Source organism: Mesoplodon densirostris, chromosome 14 (assembly GCF_025265405.1).
Source record: "Mesoplodon densirostris isolate mMesDen1 chromosome 14, mMesDen1 primary haplotype, whole genome shotgun sequence".
NCBI classification, from domain to species: Eukaryota; Metazoa; Chordata; class Mammalia; order Artiodactyla; family Ziphiidae; genus Mesoplodon; species Mesoplodon densirostris.
This window is the reverse complement of record NC_082674.1, coordinates 22766535-22792442: the sequence shown is the minus strand read 5'-3', so window position 1 is coordinate 22792442 and position 25908 is coordinate 22766535. Positions and strand designations below refer to the sequence as shown.

Genomic DNA, 25908 nt, shown 5'->3' with positions numbered 1-25908 from the left:
TCATCCTAATGTAAAGGGAGGCATTCATTTCATTTAAGACAACAACAACATCAACTCAGAACCCTAGAGTTTAGGATGTTTTCCAACTCAGAGAATGCTCTTCTCTCCCCAAACGAAGCGTTCTGCCTGGTTACTAGGCGCTCATTCAGAAGGTCACCAGTCCCAAACCCTATACCTCCCACCTCCACCTCCTTGACAAACTCACAGTTTCCACATTGCCAATGGCTGCCACAAGTTTAATATCAGAAGGGCTCAGAGAGTGGACTGCAAAGACAAGAACGCATGTAAGAAGGTCAGATCTATATTCCCCACGATGCGGGCCAAGGGCGCCAAATGGGAGAAGCAGACCCACGTCCCCCACCCCAAGGACAGCTGCTGAGGCTGTGTCTGTTGGCTATGGGAGTCGGAAGCTGAAGATCAGGCAGTTGCTGGGAGCCCTGGAAACCTGCTCCAAAGAGGCTCACTCCTCTCTGGAGGCCACACTACTAACTGGACTCAGTATCTCCAAACAGGTGTCCCATGGAAGGTCACTCACAGCCCTCATTTCCCTCTCACCTGGCCCTCTTTCTGCCTCTTACTTCCCTCTATCCCTTGGCTCTGCATTTCTGGGCCACCATTAATGAGTGAGATAGCAACAAATTAAAATGAAAACCATCTGGGTTCAAAAGGGCTCATGTTAGCTTGAAGGACTCAAAGCCTGTGAACACACATAAACACCAGATGCAAGCTGTATGCAAATGGTACACCAGGAAGCCTCCATGACCTACCTGGGCCCCCAGCATCCTTAGAATTAAGTTTCTTTAGAAACCACTGATATATTCCTTGGTCATGTTATGGGGGCATTCAAGGTAAGCCTCCTAAAGAAGCCACTTCCTAAGAAGTACATCAATTTCTTTTTCTACCCACATTCCTTACATGACAGAATAGTAAGAAGAGCACGCTTAACTGGAAACCCTGGTAAGTCAGTACAATGCAAACATAAACAAATCCATTAAACGCAGTTTATAATGCAGCCACATAATAGGATAAAGCTGGAGAAGAGGACCAGCTCAAGAGCAACATTCACAGCATCCAGGTATTAGATCAATGTAGCCCATTATAGGGATAATATGTCTAGAGCTGCCACTGTGGCTACATTACAGGACTGGGGAAGGCACGTGAGTGACCAAGCTCCAAGCCACAGCTCCTGTGACACGGTCGGCCCACCTGGAGGTGAGCTCCCAGAGGGTGCCCTCACCCAGGCAAACCACTGTAGGGTCATGTCAGTTTTATCTCTGCGTGGTGTGTTGGGCTGTATCCCTCCACAGAAATGACTGAGGGGGCCAAAAGAGGAAGGACTAAGGATGGGGAAGAGGGAAGGCTTGAACAGCCAAAAAGTGCAAGAGGAGCAGTGTTGGAGCCTCTGCTGGCCACACCAGAGAGAAGACACTGGCCTTCCTGGCTCGTGGCTCAGCGGCACATACCTGAGTTAGAAGGCACATCAGATCCTGACTTCTTCGAGTTGCATGAGAATGGAAAACTCTTCAGGCTCTGCCACTGAAACCGAACGTCAGAAACATCAACTGCCTTGTATGGAAGTATTACAGGTCCTGAAAACTTGGTGTAGAAATGACCATGCACTTGTACTAGGCTCAAAATCCAGAAGCAACAATTTTCCAGTCATGTTCCTCTAACCCCTTACCCAGTTCACCTAGTAAAAGGGGACACGTGCCTATTGACAATGATTTTAGCAGATGGCAGTTAAGGATACCCCAGAACAGTGGGGTGGAGAGGGAGGGAGGAAAAAGAATAAGAATAATTCTTGGAATAGCGAGAAAGTTCTGGAGATGGATAGTGGCGACAGGTGCACAACAATGTGAATATACTTAATGCCACTGAACTGTATACTCAAAAATGGTAAATTTTATGTATATTTTACAATAAAAAGGAAATCCTTAAGAAGAGACCCAGTATATCTAGACTGAAAAATTTTTAAATCTATTCTATCCTATTTTTTTTGTATTACCTGCTTTCTTTCTTTAAATTTCATTATTTACACAAAAGTAGGTATATGAGGCATTACACTATTTGCTGCTGGTAACTGGATAAAGTGGAAACTGGGAGACTCTCACATTCCCACTGGAACGGAATGTGTCCTAAGCCCAGAGGGGCTGCTGAGAGCACCGGAGGGACTCGGTGACCAGTGCTGGGGTCCTCAAGACCACTTGGCCTCCTCAGATGCCCGTGAAAATCCAGAGCAGCCTCTGCTTCTGTGAATCACATGGAGGGCTTTGGGAAGGGAGATTATATGTTTTCTCCCCAGAATTGAGAGTGGAAGGAGAAATACTCCAATGGGGGAAAAATGTGCAAGAAATGAGTTGCTTGACCACATCTCTCTGTCACAAGGAGACACAAGTTAATTTCTCGTGAATTACCAATTTCAGTAAGAGATAAAGCATTTTCTCTCAACACTTATCTTGTAGATGTTCTGGGAAGATCTCACCCAGATGCCTTCAGATAACTCACAGCATCTGCTTCAAGGTTCACAGAGATAACCAGCCCATCTATAATCTTTCCAGACACTTCTGGGAACCACCTGCTCACTCTGCAGGGATGATGAGCCCCAAATTCCAGGGGATACAGTTATGCTCTGCCAGGCAGCCCGGCTATCCCTGGAGAAGCAACTCATCTAGCCCATTCCCTCAAGGCCTCGGGGAGGGAACCTGCCAACTTGCATCAAGACTTAGATTCACCCTCTAGAAGGGAACTCACTCCCCCTCCCGTGAGGACAAAGCACTGACCTCTGGCCATAGCTGCTCTTCCAGTGTGTTCTCTCCAGGGGAGGTACGGGCCTGGGTAGTTCCTAAAAGAAAGCAAAAACAGTTCAGGTTATTTAGCTGGAAATTAACTCCCACCCAGATTTGCAGCTTTCGTGCCCTTCCTCCCTGCCCAACCTACGTGCCATGCTCAGTAACGTCCTTTGTGTTAGGAAAGTCTAGGTTCCATTCCTCCAACTATCACCTCCATTGTTTGGGACACTGTGCTTCCATTAATGCAGCCTATTAATCAGAATCCCCAGGACGAAAAGCAAAAGTGCTACCTGGGAGGGGTCAGCAATAACCCAGTATCATTCATGGGCACATCACCACAGATGCCTTTACTGGTTCCTTAACAAAGGGCAGAACTCTCCGGGAGAGCAATGTTGGACAAATAGCTGCTGTTGTTTGGGGATCCAGGACCAATGAGGGAAGGCAGAGGACATCCGGGAACAGTCTGAAGGTGACGTGAGCTTAGGAGCTTAGCCATAACTATACACAGTAGCTGGACAGGAGCTGTCTCCAGTGGGCTTACTGATGGTGAGGCAAAGAGGAAGAAAAGGCAGGTGGAGAGCTGCTAAGACACTGTCCTTATCCCAGCTTACTTTGGGCCAGTCTTTTAAAACATTTTTTTTTTTTACTTTTTAAAAATATATGTACAATGAGACACTCATTTTATAAGCTAATGAGTTTTCCCATCAAACCTACCATCAAACTTTTAGCTACAGAAATAATAGTATAGTGTACAATAACAGCACTCATTTTTAAATAAAGGAAACAAGACAATCACCCACGGTGCCACTATCCCTCTAGCCCAAGAGTGGTTTCATGTGCTTACACCCTCCTGTCCACCATCAGGCTCCTGATCAGTCACACTTCTTATTCAGTTGTAATCAATGTGGATGCAATGTTGTATCCTACAAGCTCCCTCTAATGTTGTATCATGAGCTTTTTTTCACACTGCTACATAATCTTGATGCTTACTCCAACACCTTCAAGAAACATTTATGATACTGATATGTAATCAGAGGTCTGGCTCCCTCGCTCCCTCTGGCTTCTCCCCACCCAGTTCTCTGCCCAGAGCGCACGCTCCTTGTAAGAGCATATCATGCAAGAACCCCCAGACAGCATCAGACAAGGCTGAAGGGAGGCCTGACTTGGGGGAGAGAGCTTGATTTCTTTACCCCACCCTTCTTTTGCAGCTTTACTTTTTGACCCTGAAAAGAATTTATCTGGAGTTTCATGAGGAACAAGAGTATATTTCCATTTCACGCCCACGGTGAGATCAGGCACTGATTTCCACTTCGGAGCTCGTAACAGGAATGTTGGCTGTATCCTGCCCCCAGATCTCAGTGACCCTTTTGAAATGCCCAGAAGAAATGCTTCTGTGCAGAAAGAACCGCATGATGGGAAGGTGTTGAGGTGTGGACAAACATGGAGTGCTTGGAAGGGCTGGAGCAAAGGGTTCATGGCTGGAGGGGAGGGCAGAGCAGGGCAGGGCAGGGTAGATGAGGCTGCACAGACAGATGGCAGCTGGGCTGTGGAGCTGTGAATGCCAGGCTGCTCCACAGGCAACAGGAAGCCATGACCAGTCTTTGAAGAGATGACTGTTAGGGTGTGTTTTAAGATGGTCATCACTCTGGGAGTAGTGGGGTAGGTGAATTCACAGGGCAGAGATTTGAGACCATTTTGGTAACATTGTTTTTAAGCCAGGATAAAAATGTATATGGTAGTCAACACTTATATGCAGCTTCTAGGTGCCAGGCACTGTTCTAAGCACTTACGTGAAATAATTCATTTATTCCTCACAACAACTCTATGAGATAAATGCTATCATCCCCACTTTACAGTTAAGAAACAGGCCCAGAAAGGGTAAGTGACATTTTAAAGGTGACACAGTGAACACTTGGTGATGGAAGGACTTGAAAATGGGCAGTCCAGTCCCATGGGCCATGCTCAGAACCAGACTAAGTGTAAGTCACAGCCTAAGATTTAGACCAGGGCTCAGCAAACTTCTTCAACATAGTTAATATGTTAGATTTTTTCAGACTATACAGTCTCTGTCACAAATACTCAGCCCTGCTGTTGTACTGTGAAAGCCACCATAGATAACATGTAGACAAATTATAGAGACATTTGAATTTCATATAATTTTCATGTGCCGTTAAATACCTTTCTTTTTATTTTCCTCAACCATTTAAAAATGTAAAAACCTTTCTGGATATCAACAAATGGATTTTAAAGTGTATATGGAGAGGCAAAAGACCCAGAATAGCTAACAGAATATCAAAGGAGAAGAACAAAGTCGGAGGACTGACACTGCCCAAATTCAAAAGTTACTATAAAGCTACAGGATGATACTGGCAGAAGAATAGACAAACAGACCCATGGAACAAGAGCGAGGGCCCAGACACAGACCCACACAAATAGAGCCAACTGCTCTTTGACAAGAGTGCAAAGGCAGCACAATGGAGAAGAGACAGTCTTTTCAACAAATGATGCTGTAATAACTTGATGTCCACGTGAAAAAAAAATCGATCTAAAAATGTAAAAATCCTTCTTAGCTCACAGGTCATACAGAAAGCGGCAGAAGGCTGGATTTGGCCCATGGGCCGTTGTTTGTGAACCAATGTCTGATCTAGACACTATTTTTGTTTATAATTAATTTTTTTTTTTTTTTTTTGCATTACACGGCCGTCTCACTGTTGTGGCCTCTCCCGTTGCGGAGCACAGGCTCAGGACGCGCAGGCTCAGCGGCCATGGCTCACAGGCCCAGCCACTCCACGGCATGTGGGATCTTCCCGGACCGGGGCACGAACCCGTGTCTCCTGCATTGGCAGGCGGACTCTCAACCACTGCGCCACCACGGAAGCCCTATAATTAATTTTTATTGGAGTATAGTTGCTTTACAATGTTGTGTTAGTTTCTACTGTACAGCAAAGTGAATCAGCTATACGTATACATATATCCCCTCTTTTTTGGATTTCCTTCCCATTTAGGTCACCACAGAGCACTGAGTAGAGTTCCCTGAGCTACACAGTAGGTTCTCATTAGTTATCTATTTTATACATAGTATCAATAGTGTACATTTGTCATTCCCAATCTCCCAATTCATCCCACTCCCCTGATCTAGACACGATTGAAAAGAAGTCATCAAGGTGAAATGGGAAGATAACATCTCTGGTGATCAGCAATATCCCTTAGCCCTGGGCATCCCCGATGGGAGCCTGGGATCCATCTCTAGATTACCATGCTGGTTGCTGCTGCCACAGCTCCTCATTGGGCTTTGCCAGCACCTTCACAAGTAGAGGAACACAGGTGCTAGAGCGACTCTCCCCTGGTCTTTGAGAAATGTCCCACTCAGCACATCTCCTGGTCCTCCAGGCTTCATGCCTGAGAAATAAAAAATCGCTCCTCAAAGAAAGCCTTTGGTCTCTGCTGAAAATAGCAGTTTTCTTAAAAAAATTTTTTTAAAGATTTTTATGGTCATGGATATGCTTGTACTCTATAATTTATAAATTTTTAAAAATTGAATAATATAAGCAGAAGATCTAGCCCAGTGCCTGCACAAAGTATATATTGAAATCTGTTAATTTTGATGAAAGAAGTTGTTTCATTATCAATCCAGAGACACAATCTTACAAAATCTATGGGATACAGCAAAAGCAGCTCTTGGAAGTTCATAGCAGTACAGGCCTTCCTCAAAAAACAAGAAAAATCTCAAATAAACAACCTAAACTACAACTTAAAAGAACTACAGAAAGAAGAACGAAATAATGTCATTTGCAGCAACATGGATACAACTAGAGATTATCATACTAAGTGAAGTAAGTCAGAAAGAGAAAGACAAATACTATATGATATCACTTATATGTGGAATCTAGAATAGTCAGGGGAGGGATGGACTGGGAGGTTGGGGTTAGCAGATGCAAGCTATTATATATGGAATGGATAAACAACAAGGGCATTTAAAAAAGAAAAAAAAAAGAAAAAAAGAATCCAGAGACAGATGTCATTATTAGTATACTTTTATAGCAATGAAAGTTAAAATTTTTCTTTAGAGAGGTGGGGCTGGGTTGAGAGACCCTATCTGCTGACTCTAAATCTAAAAGGTTTTAAAGAGGCTCAGAAGAGCTTGTTTTCGAAGAGATGGATCCCTACATCTTTCCCTGAAAGCATCATGGAATCTTCTGGGCTGATTTTTTTCCTCTGCAGACATTAAATCATGCATTTCTCCATTTTGTGTGTGTGTGTGTGTGCACGCGCGCATGCATGCGTATGTGTGCCCATCTGTTGAGAGTCATAAAGGCAGCAAGAACTTGAGGAGTAAAGAGCCAGAGAAAAGGACAGTAGAGAGAGTGAGTCCAACATTTGATGCTGTTTTTACCCTTGAAACACTTGCCAAATCATGGGCAACAGAAATCAGCAGGTAAGTGGCTAATATGCTGGGCAGAGCTTCAGACTGTCCACGGAGCTGGGGGGAAACACTGGAGTCCAGTGCCCATCAAGGAGCAGGTGCCCTGGTGAATGTCCCAGTCTTTTATTTGGGACTTCAAAGAGCTAGACCCTTGGAAGATGGATAAAGTGGAAATAGACCAGCCTCCAAAAAGACTGAAGCGCAGCTCTGAGTCAGTTCGATTCCCAGTATTAGATTAGGGTGATCTGCCCCTACCTAACTGCTTGCCCAAAGTAAAGCCTTTATGGAAGAAGACAGCACCATCTGGAACATACAGTTATTTAATTTTTCATACACAATGCCTGGCTTTCAATTAAAAAAAATTCCCAGGAGATAATACCAAATAAACAGAAACCAAGAGAGAGAAAAAAATCCCAACAGACAATAGACAGTGAAAAGTGGTGGAATAATGTGGAAATAAAGGGATAATATCTGCAGCTTTGTTAGCCTGATGTTTTGTTCCCAGTTGGGGTGAGGAGTAAACCGATGGGATATGCAATGGGGCGATCCAGGAATGAGAAGGAGGAAAAGGGAAGGGCAGAGATACACCTCACACATTCCCGGTTGGCCGGGAGTCTGTGTGCTGGGAAGACCTGAAAGACCCCCACGTAAAATTTAAGTGAAGAAACACCTGAGAATTATCTGCAACTTTGTGTTCATTCCCCACCCTACCCACAGACCAATAAACAGAGCCTTACAAATTCTAGGTCTTTGGACACCACCTCGGTCCAAATCACTGATCACTAAACCATGCAGACTCAGGGGTGACTCCTAGGATGCCAGGTTAAAAAAAAAAAAGCAATAAAAAACTGAGCAAAGACATCAGTGGCTGTCCACTGTAGGGAAACAGATTCCACAGTTTAATTCCAGGCAGGTTACTAAAAAATGAACCAAAAACCCTCAGAAATGGAATGCAAAATTGTTAAGTTTTATTAGACATGTCCAGTTTTCAACCAAAAGTTACTAGATGTGCCATGAAATTGAAAAGTGAGACCCATACTCCAGAAAAAAAAGAAGCCAATGAAAACGTGGCCCAATTGTTGGGTTTTCCAGGCAAGGTCTTCAAAGTAGCTATTACATATATGTTCAAAGAATTAATGAAACTATGTTCAAGGAATTAAAGAAAAATGTGAAGGTTTAAAGACTCAACAAATAGAAGCTATAAAAAGAAAATTCCAGAGATGAAAAATAAAATAACTGAAAGATTTACTAGATGGGCTCAGTAACAGACTTGAGATGGCAGAAAAAAGAATCTGTAAACTTAAAGACAGATCAATAGAAAGTACATTTCTGAAAAATACAGAGGAAAAGAGATTAAAGAAAAACAAATAGAGCCTCAGAGGTCTGTGGGTACCGTCAAGCATAGAAAGCACACAGGTAATGAGTCCCAGAAGAAGCAGAGAGAGAAAGAGGCAGAAAAAGATTTGAAGAGATAATGACTGAAAATTTCCCACATTTAGTGAAAAATATTGAGTCACAGATCCAAGAAGCAGGGATAAAAACAAAAGCAAACAAACAAAACAACCACTTTAAGTAAGAAAAACACAATTTTACCTAGACACATCAACTGTAATAATTGATGTGTCCAGGTGTAGTTTAAAGCCAAGGTAAAGAAAAAAAAAAACAGCAGAAGAAAAACAGCTTTTCATGCATAGGAGACCAACATTACAATTAACAGTCAACTGATCGGAAACGGTGGAGGCCAGAAGGCAGTGGAGTGACATGTTCAAAATGCTACAAGGAAGATGACCCCACATGCAAGCATGGGAATGTAAGAAGAAATGAAGTACAGAAAGTAAACATGTAGGCAAATCCAAAATAAGATCGTCTGTATAAAACAGAAGCTAGCAAAGTATAGCTCATAGGTTAAATCTGCCCACAGCCTATTTTTGTATGGCTCATTAGATAGGAATGATATTTATATTTTTAAAGGGTTATAAAACAAAGAAGAATATGTGGTAGAGACCATACATGATCCACAAAACCAAATACTTACTGTTTGGTCCTTTACAGAAAAAATGTTTGCCCACCCCAATACAAAAAATAAAAAATGATAGTGTGGAGTTTAAAATATATGTAACGTATTGCTGTGGGCAGATGTGAATGGAGTAAATGGAGTTACACTGTTGTAAGGTTTTTCTTTATCTGGGGAGTGATTAATACTCATTTATATTAGACTTTAACATAACAAGGCTGCATGTTGTAATCAAATACCAAAATGACAAAAATGTATAATCAGCAAGCTAATATTGGGCAGGATACTGAGGGGGAACTGAAACAATAGAAATGTTTGATCCAAAGAAGACAAGAGAGGAGGAGAAAAGATCATAGAACAGGTACGACACATTGAAGCACAGAGAGTCAGATATCATTTTTAAACACACTTGGGAAGAACAGAAAAAAGAAGCTTAGGGGGCTGCATGAGAGCTTCCTTCAGTGTCTGAAAGGTTTGGATACCAAGGGGGATGGCCTTGTTCCACGTAGCCCCCAAACCAGGACTGGACCAGTGGAGACAGGTTGTCCCTTGGTAGAATAGCTAGAGCTACCTGAATAAGAATGGAGCTAGTGGGAAGCAGCCACATAGCACAGGGAGATCAGCTTGGTGCCCTGTGACCACCTAGAGGGGTGGGATAGGGAGGATGGGAGGCAGGGAGATACAAGAAGGAAGAGATATGGGGATATATGTATACGTATTGCTGATTCACTTTGTGATAAAGCAGAAACTAACACACCATCGTAAAGCAATTATACGCCAATAAAGATGTTAAAAAATAAAAAAGAGAGAGAAAAAGAATGGGGCCACCCAGGGCACTTGGTCCAGGCAGCAGCTGGGGACCATGGGGGGCATGTGGTACATACACCAGGCAGGTGTTAGGAGCTTGGACACCCTTGGTCTAGTCAATCTCTCCGTGCCTCCGTTTCCTCACCTATAAGGTGAGGTTGATAACACCTGCCTTGTGGAGTTGCTGTAAGGATTAATCACATGTAACACGAAGCATGGTATCTGACATGTGCTAAAGGTTCAGTAACTCGTAGTTATGATTATTATAATCAGTATAAGAGAGATGATTAAGCACAGACCATTTTTCAGATACTTCCAGTCTCAATATTCTGGGATTTCTTTACATAACTAGAGAGTTCGTGTTTACCCTGATGATCTAAATCATCCCTGATAACTGCCCTGGGGCGTCACAGAGAGGCTGTACCTGGAATCTAAGTGTCTAGACCTGAAGACCCAGATGGAAACTTAGGACCCCTGGGTCCTATCCCCACTGACTCCTGGGCCCTCACTCCAGTGCTTCCCACTCTGCTTCCCATTCTGCTTCCCACCAGTAAATGGAAGAAAAATTCTTGCCTTTCCCATAGCACCCCGAGGTATTGTGGGAGAAATTGTCAAAGCACTTGTGGCCTGACTGGACCCCAATCATGGAATCCCAAGGGAATTTTCCCATTTGGAAGGTTGTTTTAGCCTCAAGCTCATGGATCTATGAAGGGCTTAGAGCTCCCTGAAAAACTACCACCTCAGTATGGTCAGTAAGGGAAAAAGACAAGTACTTTTCCACCCTGCTAGGCAGGAAACAGAATGTGTGTGCACACTCTTAAGAACAGGCTTGGCTGAGATCAATCATCCAAGCTGGACAGACCTGTGACCACTGGGGTCCTGGAGCCGACAAAGGGCCATCATAATATTAGGCCTTGGCAAGGCAAAGTCACACATGGTTCTCCTCCGGGAGGCCCCTCTGAACGAGTGGTTCTCAACCCACTGCCTGCTGCCCAGCCCCCAACACTGAGATTCAGATTGGATTGGCCTGGGGGTGGGGGCCCTTGGTGTGCTAGACCCCAGCAGATTTTCAAAGCCCTTTGATTGATGTTCGTGTGCTTCTGAGGTTAACAGCCCTGACTCTTCATGGAAACCCAAAGCTTGTCAGCCCAACAGCTGGCCAGCGGTAGGGAGTGTGATTTCAAAAGCAAAACTAAAACAACTCATGTGCTCTTAATTAGTAGATTTCCTCTATGTTTTTGTTATTATTTTTTACTTATACTGTGTCTAGAGCACAATTTTCTACCACAGTCCCTGCCTCGAAGAAAGATGGTCATGTTGTAACCTTGGTCAAGCATCAATCTCTCTGGACCTTGACTTCCCCATCTATAAAATGGGGATGAGACTGGCTTCCCTGTGAGAACAGGAAAGCACTGTGTGAATAGGAGAGGCCACACACTTGCAAGGGAGGACTTGTCTCCCTGGATGAATGGGAGGCACATGTCCTGGGAAGTGGGAAGGATGGTCAAGGCCAACACATGTGGAATTAGGGCCACTCCTCAGTGTACATTAAATCTGGGGGCTCTTTGAAAAAGTATAATGTCCTCACAGCAACCCTAAAGGGTAAGTAGAGGCAGGATTGACAGGTTCTAGAGAGGTTAGGTAACTTTCACCAGCTCACACAAACCACACCAGCAAGGGCAGGGTCAGGCCTTGCAGCAGCACTGCCATCCACTAACCAGTGAGCTATCTGGGTAAGCTGGGAAGGGGAGGGTCCAAGTCAGCCAGGGTTTGTCTTCTGTGCTGTCCTGGGCTGTAAGCAGGTCTTCTGGGCTTTGTCGGTCACCCTGTGCAGCAACTTATCCCCATTCACACTTAGGGCCTGTGGGATGCTGTTGTCGACCTGCCAGCAGGCACCGCACAGGTCACGCACGGCTGCTGCTCCTATACCAACAGTGCTCTGAGGAGCACAGGATGTTATCAGGGTGCTTGGGCCGTCACGTGCCGCAGTCAGTGAGGGCGACCCAAGGGCCAGAGAACCTTTCTGGGGTAGCTAGACTGACCTCTGTCTTAGAATTCTAGAATGGCTGCGGTGGGCTGAACTTTGAGATCATCCCGTTTAATACCTCAGCAAACTGAGACCCAGAGAGGTTAGCAAACTTGCCAAAGACCACTCAGCAAGTTATCGAAGGCTGTGTATGGAGCTCAGTTCTCCTTAACCTAGTCTGGCCAGCTTTCCTTGGGACCAAAGTCTGTTAAACTTACGGTTACCAAAGGGGAAAGGTGGGGAATGGGGAGGCTGGGATTAACATATATACACGGCTACATATAAGACAGATAACCAACAAGGACCTACTGTATAGCACAGGGAACTCTGCTCAATATTCTGTAATAACCTAAATGGGAAAAGAATCTGAAAAAGAATAAATACATGTATATGTATAACTGCATCACTTTGCTGTACGCCTGAAACTAACAACATCATAAATTGACTATAGTCCAATATAAAATAAAAATGTTTTAAAAGGCAATTATACAAAGGTTTTTTTTGTGTGTTGTTCTATAGCCTGAGTTGCCAACATATGGAAATTTGTTCCTTTGCCGTGTCTACAAGAAAGGTATTTTCAGCTGCCCTTACCTTACCCAGCAGTCAATCTAAATAGATTTAACAGCAGGATGCCAAAAAATGATTTAGAATTAACACTGTTACAATTTTTGGGTAGACACAACCTTAAGTCTGATGAGATTATTAAAAAATTAGAGATAATTTGGGAAGTCCCAAACCACCGTTCTTTAAATACCCATGTCCTGTGCTGATGACCCCGAGGAGACACCCATTACAAATTCCATCCTGAACAGAGACCAACGCACCCTCCAGTCTCCACCTCTGATGCCCACCCAACACTCAACCTCAAACATCTTGTGCCCCAGGAGAGGGAACATGGCTCTAAGAGCAGTCCTAACAGGAGAGAGCACATTCAAAGCTGACTTGACGTTTGGCCCTTGGCTCATTATATGACCTCAGACAAGGACTGCTTCCCTTTTAGATTGTATTTTCCTTAATCTGCTCATGGGGACACTTGAGGCAGGGCCACAGCCAGGAAGGAACAACCCAAAGAAGAGAGTCCCATGGTACAGATGAACAAGTGGTCCTGGGCAGTGGCAGGTCAGAGCCCTGACCCCTCCACCATCACTCTGCTCCAGCTTTGCCTCAGCCCCAAGGGGCCAGAATTTAAAGGGACCAGGGACCCCCAAAGCCAGATGGAGGCAGAAGCAAGGATTAGTGAGCTCCAACAGGAGGGGGATCCCAGGAAACTGTGGGGGGGCCTCATGTCTCCCCCCAGAGACAACTGGGAGGTTCTGGTCTGAAGAAGGGAGCATTGCCCGAGGACCACTGCTTCTCCCTGAGATGCAAGAGTGCAAGAGGAAATGGCTGCCTAACTCAGGAGGAAAGCACTTGGTCTTCCCAGAGCCCAGCAAGCTCCCTGCTGGGCCTCTCTCTAAGAGCCAGGTGAGCCTCTGACTCACCAGTGTGTTGCCTCTTTCAATGCATGACCTTTTATGTCTGACCAGCAGACTCATCCTGCCCAAAATACAACTTCCATTAGGCCACTCCTCTGCTGAAGAACCTTTAACAGTTTCCCCTTCCCAATACAGCAAATCCAAATTCCAGACTTGCTGCATGACCTTGAACTGGTCACTTAACCTCTGTAAGGCTTAGTTTTTTGGGGTTAAAAAAATTTTTTTTTAATTGAAGTATAGTTGATTTACAATGTTATGTTAGTTTCTGGTGTACAGCAAAATGATTCAGTTATACATATATATTTTCTATTTCATATTCTTTCCCATTATGGTTTATTACAAAATGTTGAATATAGTTCCCTGTGCTATATAGTAGGAACTTGTTTATCTGTTTTATATATAGGATTTAGGTTTTTAAAATGTAAAAATAACAGACTTGGATTAAATCACTTTAGAAGTCTCTTTAAGCAAAAAGACACTGTAATAACCTCTACTGTTCTTATCTAAGGATTTCAGAACCTCACTTTACCTAACCCATCCTCTCCCCCAACACCAGCCCTGCCCTTCAGCCCAATAGGCCCACTCTCTGCTCCTCAAACCCATCACGTTGAGTCCTGACCTTGCCTTTGGGTATGTTGTTTCCCCCACTTGCATGCCCTCCCTGTTCCTCTGCCTTTATCTTAAGCCCACTCATCCTCCAGCGCTCAATCGAGTTTCACCTCCCACGTGAAAATTCTCCAGCCCACATTCATCTCTCAGTTCTCTGAATCCTGTTGCTTTTATTACAGCTACTTACACCTATTTTGGTACTTAATTCTTCTCCAGTGATTCTTATGCAGATCAGTTCTCTCTCCCCAGAGGGTTCCTTACATTTGGTTTATTATCTCCCAGGCAGGCTCAGCCCTACTTGGGTTCTTAGAAGGGTGCTCAGACAGTTAACTGACAGTAGCAAAAATGCAACTTGATGAAAATGATGATTGACAATAAAGTCCTCAAAATCTACAAGGTGCAGATGACATCCCAGGAAAGTAGGACTTCTGAGCCCCCAGAGAAAATCCCATACCTGTGCCTGCTACTCAGGGCAGGAATTTGGAGGCATGTGTGTGAGCTGAAGTGGGGGCTGGGAATGGGGATTCAGGCATCTGATGTAGAGGAGAGAGTCTGACACCAGAGTTCCACCGTCTGCCACCAACTAGATAGGTGACTTGAGCAAGTCCCCCCGACCCCTCATCAATAACTGGAAGGATGTGGGCCACCAGAAGTCCTCCAAGATTGCTTTCTACTCTTATTTGGAAAGAGTATTTCTAGAAGGCTGGGCTGACATCCTCCAGGAAGGACTCCAGGCCCTTGTGAAACAAACGTTGACTAACTTTACTTGTTCTCATAATGAAAGAGGCATTCCTTTCCTCACACCGTGAGTTCACCCAGTTCCCACCTTTGGCTTCCCAGCGACAGGCCTGGCATGGGTGTGTTACCAAGGCAAGAGTTTTCATTCACAAGCATGACAGTCTCCTGGGGAACTTCTGACCCATGCCAGGAAAATGAAATTCTAGTGAAAATGGTATTTTACTAGGCACAGGGATTTCCTTGCCAGCTTGTTTTGGCCAATTGTAGTTTTGAGATAATGATGTTTCAGTTTTCTAAACCAAAACTTTCAGAGCAGGAATCTGTTTTAATATGGGTTTTGGTGAGCCCATTTTAAAGCTTAAACAAAAGCCCTGGTTTGGTTTGGTTCTTTCCTCCCTTGGGCTCTATTGTAATACAGGGAGATGGTGAAAGGCCCTGTCTCTGGACTCAGTCTCAGGACTAAATTCAGGCTCCTGTGCTTATTAGCTGAACGAACTTGGGCAAGTATTTAACTTCTGAGTCTCAGTTTTCTCATCTATAAAGTGGGGAGGATAGTACATCCCACTTAAAGGGAATATGTTATATATGTACAGTGTTTAGCATGGGGCTTGGCTATTCTAGGCAACCTCATACCACAAATTTAGTTTGAAGTGATCCTTCATGGTAATGTCCCAAGTGCCTGACAGATGATGTTCATATAGTCTCTGAAGACAGCCATCTTCATCCTAGGCCTCAAAGAATCTCACAAATAACTTTTCAAGGAGTCAAAGCATCACACACTAAAAATAACCAAGCACATAAACAAACACAGTATCCAGGAGCAAGTATCAGCAGAAAAAAACAAAGCAGAAATAGATCAAAAACTTTGGAGACTGAAATGATCAGACAAAAATTATAAAAATACTATGTTTTAAAAAATAAAAGACAAACTAGGGCTTCCCTGGTGACACAGTGGTTAAGAATCTGCCTGCCACTGCAGGGGACATGGGCTTGAGCACTGGTCTGGGAAGATTCCACATGCCGCAGAGCAACTAAGTCCGTGCACCACAACTACGGAGCCTGCACTCTAGAGCCCATGAGCCACAACTACTGAAGCCCGCTCACCTAGAGCCCATGCTCTGCAACAAGAGAAGCCACCGCAATGAGAAGCCTGTGCACCACAACGAAAGAGTAGCCCCCACTCGCCGCAACTAGAGAAATCCTGCACACAGCAACAAAGACCAAACGCAGCCAAAAAAATAAATAAATTTTAAAAATAAATAAATAAAAGACAAACTTGAGGATATTTATAGGAACACAAAATTATTTTAAAAAGTAACATTGCAAATTTGGTAAAGAACTAAATGTAAATTAAATTTGAAAAATAAAACCAATTTTCCAAATCTTCTATGATCAGGTTTAACAGCAAATTAGACACAATAGAAAGAATGAATAAACTAGGATATATGTTATAATAAATTACTTAGAATGCAGTATAGAAAGACAACAAGATGGTAAAATTGGAAGACAGGCTAAGAGACATGGCACATAAAGTGAGAAAAGCAAACAAACATTTAATTAGCACTGCAGAAAGAAAAGATAGAAATAGTGGAGTAAAAGCAATATTTCAAGAGATACAAGCTGGGAAATTTTCAAAACTGATGAAAGATATTAAGCCACAGATTCAAGATACACTACAAATGTTGAGCAAGATTAACACAAAAATGAATGAACTAGGAAACACATATACAACATAGACTGTATATCTTTCCAAAGATGGCCATGGCATTTCCTTCCATCTTGCATGCCCTTTTGCAATATGACTTTTTTCACTCTTCCCCCCTTAAGAAATGAAGTCTATTTCCTTCGCCTTGAATCTACGCTGGCCTTGAAACTTGCATTTATCAACAGAAGCAGCCGAAATTATTCTTGAGTCTAGGCATTAAAAGGCCTTGTGGCTTCCAATTTTGCTCTTTTTGGACCCTGAGTCACAAGGTAAGGGATCCCAGGCTTTTCATGTAGAGATAAAGGCTGTGTGGAGGAGCACAAAGGCACTCCAGTACCAAGTCCCCTGATATGGCATTTTAGACTCTCCAAGTCAATCCCAGACAACACTATGTAGAACAGAGACAAGATCCCTGAACTCATCCCAAACTGCAGACCCACTGAATTGTGTGTATGTAAATGTGAAACATAAAACTTTCCAAAACTTACTTAAGAAGAAATAAATATGAATAATTCTATAACCATTAAAAAATTTGAGTCAGTAGTCAAAAGTCCACCAAAAAATAATATTTCAGGCCTAAATGGTCTTATGGGTGAGTTCTACTACCAATTAAAGGAAAACAAATAATTCCATTATTAAAAACTATTCTAGGGCCTCCCTGGTGGCGCAGTGGTTGGGAGTCCGCCTGCCGGTGCAGGGGATACGGGTTCGTGCCCCGGTCTGGGAGGATCCCATGTGCCGCGGAGCGGCTGGGCCCGTGAGCCATGGCCGCTGGGCCTGCACGTCCGGAGCCTGTGCTCCGCAACGGGGGAGGCCACAGCAGTGAGAGGCCCGCATGCCGCGGAGGGAAAAAAAAAAAAAAAAAAAACTATCTAGAAAAGAGAAAAATAGGAACACTCCCAAATTTATTTTATGAGAATGTATAACATTGGTATCAAAATCCAACAGTAGTGAGAGAAAGGAAAGTTATAGTTCAATCTCATTCATGAACATATAAGGGAAAAAAATCCTAAGCAAATGTTAGCAAACCAAATCCAGCAGTATATAAAAACAAAATACACTGTGACCAACTTGATTTTATTCCAGGCATGTATGGATGATTAAACATTAGCAAACCATTCAACATAATAATAAATCTAAAAGGAAAAAATAATACACTTATTTCCATAGATGCCAAAAAGACCTTCAACAAACTTTAACGTTCATTCCTGATAAAAATAAAAACACTCAAGAAAACACAAATTTGTGGATACTTCTTTAATGTGAACACACAAAACACACATATATGTGTATGTACGTATGTATGATTCCCAAAGTCCATCTTCTAACTGAACACGGAAAATTTGTTCCTACTAAGATCAGGAACAAGGTGAGAATCCCCACTATCACCCTTGCTATTTAACATTGTATTGGAGTATTAGACAATGCAATCAGAAAAGAAGTAAAGGCAGAAAAAGGAAAAATATCTCTATTCATTGATAATGTGGGACTAACCATGAAAACTCTAGAGAATCAATGGTAAAACTAATTCAAACAATGAAATAATTTAGCAAGATAGAAAGTATAAAATTAACATAGCAAAAAGTAAAAGCCTTCATATACATCAATATATGGCCTGGCTTGGTTAGAAGACACAGTGGCCTATTTCTCTCTATTTTGCAAATTTACAGCAATTCCAATAAAAATACCAATACCTTTTTTTTCCCTAAAGCTAGGAGAGTTGTTTCTAAAATTCATATAGAAAAATAAACATGCAAAAATAGCTATGAAATCCTGGAAAACAAGAGCAATGAAGGTAGGTGAAGTACATTGCAAAATGGCCACAAATCTCTCCTGTCCTTGAATGTATGTCACTTTGCAGTATAACATTGCTGTTCCTCCCAACAAGAGGAGAAGACTATTTCTCTACCCCTTAAACCTGCAGTTGGCCATATGAATTGCTTTGGTCAATGGGACATTATCAAAGATGATGCAAGCATGAGACTTGAAAAGTGTTGATGCTTTTGGAATTTACCCTTTTTCATTGCAGTTTGGAACCTGAGACCACATGGTCTTTAAAACAAACAAACAAACAAAAAGACAACTTCCTTTGCAATCAGAGAATTTAAAACTAAAATACTACTTCTCAGGGCCTCCCTGGTGGCGCAAGTGGTTGAGAGTCCGCCTGCCGATGCAGGGGATACGGGTTCGTGCCCCGGTCTGGGAGGATCCCATATGCCGCGGAGCGGCTGGGCCCGTGAGCCATGGCCGCTGAGCCTGCGCGTCCGGAGCCTGCGCGTCCGGAGCCTGTGCTCCGCAACGGGGGAGGCCACAACAGTGAGAGGCCCGCATACCGCAAAAAAAAAAAAATAATAAAAAAATAAAAATAAATAAAATACTACTTCTCATCTGTGACATTTGCAAAAATTCTAAGGCCTGACAATACACTCTATTGTCAAGCTGTGGAGAAGTAGGCATTTTCATATATATTGCCAATGGGAATGTAAAATGGTATAATCCCTATGGTTGGGGGGACATTTGGTAATATCTAACAAAACTATATGTGTATTCATCCTTTGACCCAGAAATCCCAGTTCTAGGAACTTATCCTAAGCTCTCCCTCCAACATGAATAAGACATATGTACACGATTGTTCATGACAGCATTACTTAAAGTAGCAAAATACTGGAAACAATCTAATGTGCATATTGGAAGACTGGTTGAATATATATGGTACATAATGGAATATCCTACAGCTGGGAAAAAATAAAAATGATTTCTGAACAGATATAATGTAATTTCAGGATATATTATTAAGTGAAAAAAATCAAGATGAAAAAGAAGTTTATAGCAGATTACCTTTGTGCAAGAAGGAAGAAAATATAAGAATATATATTTGCAAAAAGAAACATAGAAAGGATATGACAATAATGAAATTGGTTACGGACAGGGATAGGTGGAAATGGGATAGATGGGATAGGGATGGGAATGACACTTCTCCGGGTATATCTTTTCACACAGTTTTGACTTTTGAACCATGTTAATGCTTTATATATTCAAAAACTAAAGTAAAATCAAGAATGGGAGAAACTTTATAAGTGAATAGAAACAGAGACAAATTTAACTATATGTCAAATACATAACATAACCACACAGAGAGAACAAAAGAAAAAGAGTTAATACCAGTGATTTTGATCAAAGTATTTTGATTATATACCCTGCGTGGGACATATTCTAAGGAGAAAAGAACCACAGAGAGATTTCGAACTTTGTTTGTGGTGGTGTTATTGTTGCAGTAATTCCAATATTGTGTTGGATGTATTGTAGGATTCAGCAAATGAATAAATTTATCAACGTTTTTGTAACCTCAGCTTACACTGTGGGATAAGGACAATACAAATCAGGAATAGAGGAAGGAGATAAAAGCCTAATTCTAACTAAAATTAAGACAGGGGCTTCCCTGGTGGCGCAGTGGTTGAGAGTCAGCCTGCCGATGCAGGGGACATGGGTTTGTGCCCCGGTCCGGGAAGATCCCACATGCTGCGGAGCGGCTGGGCCCGTGAGCCATGGCCGCTGAGCCTGCGCGTCTGGAGCCTGTGCTCCGCAACGGCAGAGGCCACAACAGTGAGAGGCCCGCATACCGCAAAAAAAAAAAAAAAAAAAAAAAGATATCTGTATAAATTCATCTCATTAAAAAGAAAACAATATTTCTTGGCTCTGTCCACTGAGAGAACTTAGACATAATGACACTCCAGAAGCAATGAACACCCCTAGCATCTCCATCTTGGTTTCTAAATAAAGTCCCCTATCAATTGGCACCTTAAAGACATTGCTAATTGCATGGTGAGATAGGGGAAATAGAACATTCGCCTGGAATAACTTGTTCCATAAAGCTAAAAAGTGCTTAAAAATTGATGGGGAAACAGGAGTCAGCTTGAAGTGGCTCTCACTGGCCAATAACCTGATCATCAAAATGAGTAATGACAGGACTGGGTTATAATATACTGATTAATAAAAGAATCCATATGTCCATTTTATATTAGAAAGATAAAACCTAAAAAGAGTGGAGCAGAGAAGAGAATTTTATTTTATGGAGGAATGCCAACTAACAATAGTAGGAGGAATGATAGCCATTTTAAAATCACCATCTTACACTCACCATGGTAATAATTCAGCCAAGAATCATCAATGGATGCTAAAAACCACTGGGTATAAGAACAGTCACTCGGTATCACGGTATCTCCCTACAGATGACTTATAAATCACATGGGAGGAGGTACCTTTACAAGGGAGAAATCTGGCAGACACCACCTTAACCAAATTATCAAATTTAACATCACCAATGAAAATATTTGCTAACGTCACATGTATGGTTGAATGTTACACATCAAGGACACATGATCTACATTGTATTTCTACCTGAAGAGTTTAATCTGATTCTAGCAACAAAGAAACAGTTTGGACCAATCCAAATTGCAGTGGGCACAGAAAAAGCCAGCCTCAATTTTTCAAGGACACACACACACAAAAGAAAGAAAGGGAATAAAAAGGCTCAAGAACTACTCTAGTTTAAAAGGGTTTAAAGAGGCAGCACAAATAAATGCAATGTGCAGTCTCTGGTGAATTTAACAAGCAAGGACTGAAAAAAATGAACAAAATAATAAAAAGTCCATTAACTTAATTCACCACATTAGCAGATTAGAGTAAATCATACAATCATCTCAATAAGTGCAGAAAAATTTATTCAGCACCAACTTATGATTTTTTTTAAAACCGCTTAGCAAATTAGGAATAAAATAGAACTTTCTTAGTCTCATAAAGAGCATCTACAGAAAAGCCTGTAGCAAACACCACACTTACTGACGAAACATTAAACACTTTCCTTTTGAACTTGGGAATAAGACAAGAGTGCGTCCAACCGTCACTGCTATGAACAGCTGTAGTGAAGGCACCAGCCAGCACAGTAAGGCAAAAGAAAGAAAAGGCACACAGGCTGAAAGGAGAGCAACCAGACCGTCATCACTGGCAGGACGGTGTATACAGAAAATTCAAAAGAATATACAGATAACTTAATAAAATTTGTAAGAGTTTAATTGGGTACAAAATTAAAAATTTATTTCTATATACCAATAACATTTTCAAAATGACAATTTAACATTCCATTTATCATATACCAAAAGTATTCGATACCTAAGAATAAATTTAACAAAGCATATGCAAGACCTCAGAGAAGACTATAAAGCATTGAGAGGCATTAAAGGTCTAATTAGAAGCTCATGGTTTGGAAGACTCAGTATTGTAAAGATGTCTGTTTTCCCCCTCCTTGATTCACAGAATTAAAAACAATTTCTATCAAAAGCCCAACAGGTTTGTTTTTGGGGGGGTCGAAATTGACAAATAGTAAAATTTATGTGAAAGTTCAAAGCCAAGTCACTTCTAAAGAAGAAGTAAAAACAGAAAGACTTGTTTCTCACAAATAATAAAGCTTACTACAAAACTATAGAATTAAGATAATGTGCTACTGGCACAGGGATAGACAATGGGACAAATAAAGCAAAACAGAGTTTTAAAACAGATGCATGCACATATGAGTCCTTTATATATGAACAGAGGAGGCTCTTCAGAATGGTGAGGAAGCAACTGGCTTTTCAATAAATGGTGCTGAGACAACCAGGTCTCTTCATGAAAAATATATAAAACTGGGTTCTCCTCTTACAGTAGTCACCAAAATCAATCCCAGATGTCTTTAAAAAGACCCAGTGAGAAAAGCAATTTATAAAGTTGTTTTTTTTTTTTTTTTTTTCGGTACGCGGGCCTCTCACTGCTGTGGCCTCTCCCGCTGCGGAGCACAGGCTCCGGACGCGCAGGCCCAGCGGCCACGGCTCACGGGCCCAGCCGCTCCGCGGCATGTGGGATCCTCCCAGACCGGGGCACGAACCCGTGTCCCCTGCATCGGCAGGCGGACTCTCAACCACTGCGCCACCAGGGAAGCCCTATAAATTTTTTAGAAGGAAATATAGGATAATATCTTCATGACCCCGAGGCCAGAGAGAAGTTCTTAAAGACACAAAGAGCACAAACCAGAAAAGATTAAAAAAACTTTAGAAACGGACAGACAGTATACAAACAAACAATGGCCAGACCATAGATGACAATGCAACTGTGACCCACACATCTGCAGTAGACGGGCAAGGAATCAGCCTAGAACAGTCAGGACTTGGCCCATTGTCTGCAGCTCCCCAACTTTTGTCCCTGCTTCCAACTCAGGACCAACCAGAGAAAGCCACGTATGTTTCCCAAACGAATCATTTAAGATGCCTGGTTTCTAGTTAGCCGCCTGCAGCTAGCTTCCCCCTGGCAACAGCCGCTAGTCAGAGCACCCTTGAAGCCTTCCCCTTTTCTGTCATCAAGCTTTCCCACTCCGCTGCCTGCCTCGGAGTCTCTGCCAAACGCAAATGATAGCAGCTTTTACCATAGCAACCTTGGAACACGTGCCTCCGTTTGTTCTCATTTGGCTGGTCTCCCTTTACTTCCCCCCAGATTAAGAAGTTTGTTCACTTAAAGTCTCCATAAAGAGAATGAAAGACAAGCTTCAGAAGATACTTGTTGGTTATACCAACAAATAGCAAGTGCACAGCCCATATGAAAAACTAAAAAAAAAATCAGTGGGAAAAAGGACAACCCATTGAAAAAAACGGGAAACACACTAGAACAGTCACTGCATGAAAGAAGAATTCAAATGGTCCATAAACATAAAGATTCCTAAGCCTCAGGAGTAATCAGGAAAATGCAGTCACCCAGTGCAGGAAGCAGAGCAGGCACTCTCATTCTCTCTGGCCTCGCATCCCACCCAGAGACTCAGAGAGGGCGACCGACATGTCCCAGGTAGGTAGCCGAAGTAGCACTTGGGCCCCAGCCAGGCCCCGGCCTCTGTCCCCGTCTCCTCCTCTCCCTCGGGCTCCAGGGCAAGAGCTTTCTGACTCTGGGCCCAGGCCTCTCATTTGGAGACAGTTAAAAAATCATCTTTGGGCTTCCCTGGTGGCGCAGTGGTTGGGGGTCCGCCTGCCGATGCAGGGGACACAGGTTCGTGCCCTGGTCCGGAAGGATCCCACATGCCGTGGAGCGGCCGGGCCCGTGAGCCATGGCTGCTGAGCCTGCGCGTCCGGAGCCTGTGCTCCGCAGCGGGAGAGGCCACAGCAGTGAGAGGCCCGCGTACCGCAAAAACAACAACAACAAAATCATCTTTAAGGCCCTCTTCAGTTTAAAAGATCCCGCCTTTCTGAACAAAGGGAGGAAGGAAGAGCCAGGGGTTGGGAGGAGAGGGACGGAGGCACTGTCTTCTAACCATCAGCTCAGAAGAAATCCAAAGCCCTGGTTTGGAGCCCACTCGTTTCAGTCAGAGTCAGTAGTACTAAAGAACGCGGTGCAATCCTTTAGGATTCATTATCCTCAAATCTGCCTTCCTCTGCCCTTTCAGCAAAAACAAGCAAAGCCCATGTAATGATCAAAATGTGCTTACCGTTAGTGGTCATAGTGGTATTTTTCCATGTTAAGAATCAAGGTCCAGGGAGGTAGGACTTGCCCAAGGCCACAGAGCACTAGAATCCGGGTCTTCACGACTCCTACACCTACGGCTTCTTCCCCACCACGGGGCTGTTGCTCGCCCACACTTTTCACCTGTCCTAAGAACTGCCTGCCCCCCACAGCTGTGGGCACTTAAGCTCAGCACTGCAGCCTGCTTATTTTCACCTGTGCATTTCGTGCTCATGAAAATTCCTCTCCCAAGCTCTGTGCCGAAGCAACATGGGACACCAGCAGGGTTGACCCATTGGTTGCCCTCTGAGCAAAAGGCAGACTTACCTTGCCCCAGCAGCAGCAGCAGCAGCAGCAGCAGCCCCAGAAGGGAAGTGCGTGGCAGCAGCCCCATGCTGGAACCCTCCAGACGTCTGCAGACCGATGGGCTATCACTCTTCCTTCTGTTTTTATGCTCCTCTGTTGTCTGATAGAGCGTCTGTCATAAAGTTTACTGTCTTCACCTTTGAAAGGGGCAGTGGCCAGCTGTAAATGATAAACATTAACATTTAGGTAGATGACTTCTCAAGGTAGATGGGTCAAAGATGGGTGGCATGTTCTAGACAAAGGCATCAAAAGACCAGGACCACACAGCCCCCTTCGCGTGGCCTTCCAGGATGGTGAGTGCCCAGAAATTGCTAGTGTCGGGCGACTGGAAATTGCTAGCACTGGGCTGGAATCCCAGGTCAGCCACAGCCATCAGAGCTTGGGGGGCATCCCTTAGGTTAGCCCCAGCTTTCCCGCTGTAAGCTATGGAACTAAAAGCCATGAAAGGAGTGAAAGTACTTTGTAACAACTGTAAACCACCCATCTCCGAATGTGAGATCTCTAGTGGGCAATGTGTTCCCACAGTGTCTCAGGAGTGCCGCTGGGCTCCCTAGTCTCCATGGCACAGAGAGGTGTTTTCCGATTCCTGCCCCTAGAGCCAGGGGTGGCCGGGAGTGTTGGGCTGAAGTGTGTGCCACACATTTATTGTCTGCATGTTGAATGGACAGATATTAGCCAGAGAGGTGAGCCATGGAACTCATCTGATAGAACTAGAAGTTTCCTTTGGGCAAACGAAGTCCAAACTGGGCAGATGGCGCTGGAGTTTAAAGCCTGGGTGACAAAATAGCCTTGAGGGGGCAAAGTTGAATTTTTTTTCCACAAGTATCAAGGAACAATGGCCTTTGGTTAATAGAACAAATCTATTTAAACCATCCTTGCATTTTGGTGACCCTTATAGCAGCAAGGCTGAGAGCCTGACTTCTGAGTCTAGCTAGGAGTCTGGAGCTGGTTTCTATCACCCAACCTCAGGTCTTGATCTGCTGACACTTTTCTCAAATGTTTAAAATCATAGTCAGGTTCTCTGAAGTATAACGTGAAGACTAAGTGGGCGGCCCTTTGTTTCTGGCTTCCACATATTAAGATGTTGTTTTCCTTTTTCACCTGCTCAGAAAAGTGCGGCTTGTGGGTGACCACTGGTTTAGCTGTGACTAAGGCTCAGCCTCAGGGCTGCACGGAGGCCTCAGGTCACACCAAGAGTGTGGAGGCACTGATACAACTTGACCAGCTGACGATCGGCTGGTCCTGGAGCCTGGCAGAGGGCGGCACACAAGGCAGAGAAGGAAGAAGAAGTAAACCCAAGGCGTGTCTGCAGGAGCCATTGGGACATAGATGCTTCTGAGCATCTGACAGTTGTTATCTTCACCGAACTGCCCACGAGCTCAATGAGAGACCCAAAGCTGCTGTCCTGCTACAAGGCTGTCAGGAGTCCACTCAGCCCCAGGCC

General features: G+C 43.5%; 1 protein-coding gene across 1 annotated transcript in view; it reads right to left on the bottom strand.

The window, feature by feature from the left end:
* The window catches only part of PLB1 (phospholipase B1), a 125319-nt gene extending 100827 nt beyond the window's left edge, over window positions 1-24492 (bottom strand). Inside the window, exons 1-4 of the mRNA XM_060116931.1 lie at window positions 24426-24492; window positions 2781-2842; window positions 1464-1536; window positions 206-264 (exon numbers count right to left, since the gene is read on the bottom strand). Of these exons, the coding sequence (XP_059972914.1) occupies window positions 206-264; window positions 1464-1536; window positions 2781-2842; window positions 24426-24492 (261 nt within the window). The remainder of the gene's footprint in view (window positions 1-205; window positions 265-1463; window positions 1537-2780; window positions 2843-24425) is intronic.
* Between the last annotated feature and the right edge of the window lie 1416 nt (window positions 24493-25908).